The 5808-nt window shown below is 41.3% G+C and overlaps 1 protein-coding gene across 1 annotated transcript; it reads right to left on the bottom strand.

The window, feature by feature from the left end:
- Nucleotides 1–3358: 3358 nt before the first annotated feature.
- LOC130949625 (uncharacterized) lies at nt 3359–3802 on the bottom strand. The gene has a single exon (XM_057878293.1). The coding sequence runs from the start codon at nt 3800–3802 to the stop codon at nt 3359–3361; it is 444 nt and encodes a 147-aa protein (XP_057734276.1).
- Between the last annotated feature and the right edge of the window lie 2006 nt (nt 3803–5808).

The following is a 5808-nucleotide window of genomic DNA, read 5'->3' as shown; positions in this document are numbered from 1 at the left end:
CAAAGGGGCATGGCACGCCAGACCCTGGGCATGCCACGCTAGTGTAACTTTCCAGAGAAGCTTAGCCAAGCACATAACAAGGGCGTGGCACACCAAACCCTTGGCGTGCCACGCTAGTTCAAGTTTCCAGAGGCAAATGAAGTGAAAAAATCAAAGGGCGTGCCACTTGAGCTCGAAGGCATGGCACGCCAACACAAGAATGCCACTATGGCGTGTCACTTGAGTTCGAAGGCGTGGCACGCCAAGGTCGACAAGGGACGAGCGTGCCACTTGAAGGATTGAGCATGGCACGCCAAGCCATTTTGAAGGGCACGTGACACGCCGATGAAGCGCCAGCCACACGCCAGCTAAGGAGTTACGTTTATTGAGTGTTTTCTTTCCCTCCAAAATGTAATTTTCCCTTTTTCACTTTTGTAATTTCTTTATTTTCACTAGGAGTAGTATAAATTCCGCCAAAGAGTATTGAAGAGGGGTTAAGCAGTTAGTTCTAGATCCACTTTTACACTCTACTTTTGAGCACCTTTTAAGCTATGAGTAGCTAACTTACCTCTCATTGAGAGAGGGAACTCTGTTGTACTTGATGGATTGATAATAGTGAAATTATTCTTCTCTTCATCTTCTCTTGATTTGCTAGAAGAAATTTCGTTCTTAATGCTTAGTGTTCAATTATCTTGGGAAAGATATTGAATGCAATTGGGTTTCATGGGAACCTTGGGAAAGGAAACATGAAACCATGCATGAAATCCCTTCTCACACTTGAGTAGATTCTGGGTTTTGGTGATGGGATACGTGACATATAATCTCCCCTCTACCTGGACCTACAAGGGTGTGTGGTATTATCAGGGACCAAGCATATCTCTCTTCATGAGCAATTAGACCAAGGAATTGGCTATTGATCAAGATCTGAGAGATTGAGTCACCAAGTGATTGGGGCTCAATCAATCAAGATTGCCAAGAGGTCAATGAGTTGCATGATTAAAGAAGATATAAGCTAGATTTGATCCAAAGAGACAACATCTCCCAATGTCAATGAATTCCCCCATTCTTATATATCAATTTCTTTATAGCTTAATTTTACATTCAGCAATTCCCCATTCCCATTTACATTCATGTCATTTATGATTCAGCACTTTACATTTTGCAATTTCTAATTTTGCACTTTATTACTTTTCTTTATATTCTAGTCATTTACATTTATGCCATTTACAATTCTGCACTTGATAATCTTATTGATCCGCTTGACTAATTCATCAATCAATTAAAACTGCTTGGATTTGCTAATCTCTGTGGATACGATCCTACTCCACTATAGGTTATTACTTGGCGATAATTTTGGTGCGCTTGCCAAAAGAACCGATTCACTAAATTCTTCCATAAGGGTTGTCGTTCCATGCCCATGATCTTGTCTCGCTCCAATAAGTGGCGTGCCATGCCTTGGCCTTCAAGTGGCACGCCAATTGAAACCTTCTGGAAATTATTGATATTGGTTGTGTGGTGGTGGTTGAAGTGCTAAAAAGTGAGGTTGTTCTTGTGCCTCCCCCTCTTGTTGTTGTTGTTGTTGTGGTTCATGAGCATGGGCTCTTCGTTCTCTAGCCCTGTTGAGTGGGTGGACAGCCACCACTTTTGCCATCTTCTTGGCAGTGATGAACTTGTCTTGTTTCACAATCACTTCATCAATAATCTTTTCAACTCCAGCCTCATCACACAGCCTTTGTATGATGCTGGAGAATGCCAACCTTGTGTTGTCACTGGTGCTTTTTAGCACTTTATTGATGTTGCTGGCAATCATCTCCCCCACATTGATGTTCTCTCCATTCATGATGCTGTAGATGAGCACAGCTCTCTCCTTGGTCACCTCCCAAGTGTTGGATGTGGGGATTAGGGACCTCCTAACAAATTCTAGCAACCCTCTAGCTTGGGGGCTCAAATCTCTTCTCCTCAATTGGTTGGGTATCCCATCCTTGTCATTGATCCACTACACGTTTATCACACAGATTTCGCTCAAAATCTCCTCAAACCCAAGGTCTTGTTGCTTCATTCTCTCTTCAAAGCTCCGAGTAGAGCTTGCTGTTCACCATTAGCATTCTTTCTATGCTAGAGGGGCTGTAGTCAATAGATTTGCCCCTCACATAGCTAATGTAGCCATATTGTTGCCCCGATTAAAGTATCACGTTGGCATAAAACTCCATCACCAAGCTTTCTACCACTTTCCTTGGTGGGTTGCATAGAAGTGACCAACCCCTTTGTTTAATCTTAATGTTAATTTCGATGTGTTCATTCCCCCCTAGTTGAAATCCAACTTCTGGAATGATTTCCCTCTCACTCACCCAACCATAAAATTGGTTTTGGTTGAATGCGGAGAGGAACTTGTAGGTATTGAAAGAGCTTGAGGATCCAGAGGTTGGTTCCCTGGTTCTTCTTTTCCTTGAGGCTGAGCTTTTTGGTGGTGCCATTAGGTTGGGAGAGTGTGAAAAAAAGTAGGGGGTTGAATGTTTTTCCACTTTGGGAAGTGGCGCCTAGCGTGGGAAGAGGCACCAACTCTTTTCTCATTGTGTCTTCTGCGTGTGTTGAGTTCCAAAGTGCAAGTACACTTTGACTTCCTTGTTTTGTGAGTTGTTTACCATGTGGGCCCCATCCTCTCTCCTGAAATTGAAACTGAACCCATTAGTGATAATAAAATAACCCCTTCACATTCCTTCTCATCAAGAATAAATTGGGTTGCAACTGATGGGTGTCCCTTGGGACACCAAGCTTAATTCTTTGGCATCTTAATAAATTGATTTCATCATTGTGTATTTAATGTGTTCATAAGAGTGGAATAACATCAATATTTTCATTTTCTTTTGATTCCAAACTCCTCTGAACTCATTAAATCACGTTCATGTTCTTACCCAAAATATTAAGTGCTTTCAAATTGGGTGATTTGGGCTGCTATGTTATCATTGGTGGTGGCCACACCAAACTTAATCTCTGGGCTTACTTTTCAAAATCAAACTTGTTAATTGTTTGCAAGCCTAGATTAAGTGGGTGAGAGGCCACACCAAACTTAGCACTTTAGCTAGTTCTTAGCCCATTCACTCATCATTAGTTATGCATTCATCAAGTTGCAAATCCCAAATAAAAAAGAAATAAAAGAGTGTAAAGAAGATCTAACTATCAAAGCTAACATCAACTTCCTAATCTACAATTGTAAACTAATCCTAATTGCTGAAAATTAAGCTATCTAATTCACAGAACTTAAACTACATCTAAGAAAAGCAATTAAATCAAAAAGGATAAAGTGTTAGGGTGCCTCCCAACTAGCAGTTCTTTATTGTCATTATCTAGACATTCCTTCATCTTTAGCTGAGCTTGTAGCTCACTCTCTGCTCCTCCAAGGAGCCTTGCAAGTAGTGTTTGAGTCAATGGCCATTGACAGAAAAAGTTCTCTGGGTCTTGTCTTCCATGAGCTCCACATGACATAGGGAAACACCTTGAGTATGGTGAAAGGTCCTGACCAACGAGACTTAAGTTTTCCAGGGAAAAACTTGAGTCTTGAGTTGTAGAGTAACACCTTCTGCCCTTCAGTGAACTCTCTCCTTGCTATCCTTTGGTCATGCCACCTTTTTGTGCTTTCTTTATAGATTTTTGCATTCTCATATGCTTGATTTCTAAACTTATCCAGTTCATTGAGTTGCATCAATCTCTTCTCCCCAGCAGCTTTCTCATCAAAATTCAGTAGTTTTAGAGTCCAGAAGGCTCTATGCTCTAGTTCAACTGGTAAATGGCAAGCCTTGCCAAATACTAGTTGGTATGGTGACATCCCAATGGGGGTCTTGAAGGCTTTCCTGTAGGCCCATAGAGCATCGTCTAGCTTCCTAGACCAGTCCTTTGCTTAACTTCCAACAGTCTTTTCAAGTATTCGTTTCAGCTCTTTCTTGGAAATCTCGGCTTGCCCGATGGTCTGTGGGTGGTATGGAGTTGCCACTTTGTGTTTGACTCCATATCTGAGAAGGAGTGCTTCCAATTGTTTGTTGCAGAAGTGTGACCCTCCATCACTAATGAGAGCTCTGGGAACTCCAAATCTACTGAAGATATTCCTTCTCAAGAAGTTTATCACAACCTTGTTATCATTTGTTGCAGTAGCTATGGCTTCTACCCATCTTGAAACATAATCAACAGCCACTAATATGTAGCTATTTGAGTGTGAGGTTAGGAAGGGTCCCATGAAATCTTTTCCCCATACATCAAATAGTTCCAGCTCTAGTATGTATTATTGTGGCATCTCATTCCTCTTGGTTAGATTACCAGCCCTTTAACATTCATCACACCTTGACACCATTTCCTTGGCATCCTTAAAAATTGTTGGCTAGTAAAATCCGGATTGGAGCACTTTTGCTGCTGTCTTTTCTCCACTGAAGTGACCTCCATATGCTGACCCATGGCACTGTCATAATACTTCCTGCCCTTCTTCATGGGATATACACCTTCTTAGGACACCATCAGTACACTTTTTGAACAAGTAGGGGTTGTCCCAGATGTAGTGTTTGGCATCCTTGATTAGCTTCCTCCTCATGTGCTTATTGATGTTAGTTGGTAGCTCCCCAATAGCCTTGAAGTTAGCTATATCTGCGAACCAAGGGGCTACTCGAATCATCATCAATTGTTCATCAGGAAAGCTTTCATTTACTACTACTTGCTGTATTTCTTCTTCTTGTAGAATCCTTGAGAGGTGGTCAGCTACTTTGTTCTCTGCTCCGCTCCTATCTTTAATGTCAATATCAAATTCTTGGAGCAGCAGGATCCACCTTATCAATCTGGGCTTAGATTCTTGTTTGGTAAGCAAGTACTTGAGTGCTGCATGATCAGTGAACACAATTACTTTTGAGCCAATGAGATATGATCTAAATTTATCAAAAGCAAAAACTATGGGCAAAAGTTCTTTCTCTGTGGTGGTATAGTTCCTTTGATTCTTATTAAGGACCTTGCTAGCATAGTAGATTACATGTACTAGCTTGTCTTTCCTCTGTCCTAGGACAGCACCAACAGCAAAATCAGATGCATCACACATTAGTTCAAAAGGAAGATCCCAACTTGGTGGTTCTATAATAGGTGCAGAGGACAGTCTCTTTTTGAGTTCATCAAAGGCTACCATGCATTCTCTATCAAAAACAAAAGGAGTATTTGAGACAAGTAGGTTGCTAAGGGGTTTTGCAATCTTTGAAAAATCTTTAATAAACCTCCTATAGAACCTAGCATGTCCCAAAAAGCTTCTGATTGCTTTGACATTGCAAGGTGGAGGTAATTTTTCAATTACTTCCACTTTTGCTCTGTCTACCTATATGCCATCTTTTGAGATCTTGTGACCAAGAACCACCCCTTCAGTCACCATAAAGTGGCACTTTTCCCAGTTTAAAACAAGGTTGGTTTCTTGACACCTTTTTAGCACAAGAGAAAGATGGTATAGGCAATCAGAATATGAGTCCCCAAACACAGAAAAGTCGTCCATAAATACTTCTATGAACTTCTCAATCATGTCCGAAAAAATGGAGAGCATGCACCTTTGGAATGTCGCAGATGCATTGCACAATCCAAAGGGCATCCTCCTATAAGCAAAAACACCATATAGACAAGTAAATGAAGTTTTTTCCTGATCTTTGGGGTCTACGACAATCTGGTTGTAGCCCGAATATCCATCCAGAAAACAGTAATACTCATGTCCTGCCAATCTTTCAAGCATTTGGTCCATGAAGGGCAGGGAAAAGTGATCCTTTCGGGTGGCTTCATTATGCTTCCGGTAGTCAATGCACATACGCCATCCGGTTACCG

Source organism: Arachis stenosperma, chromosome 9 (genome assembly GCF_014773155.1).
Source record: "Arachis stenosperma cultivar V10309 chromosome 9, arast.V10309.gnm1.PFL2, whole genome shotgun sequence".
Lineage (NCBI taxonomy): Eukaryota > Viridiplantae > Streptophyta > Magnoliopsida > Fabales > Fabaceae > Arachis > Arachis stenosperma.
This window is presented reverse-complemented; position numbering and strand designations above follow the sequence as displayed.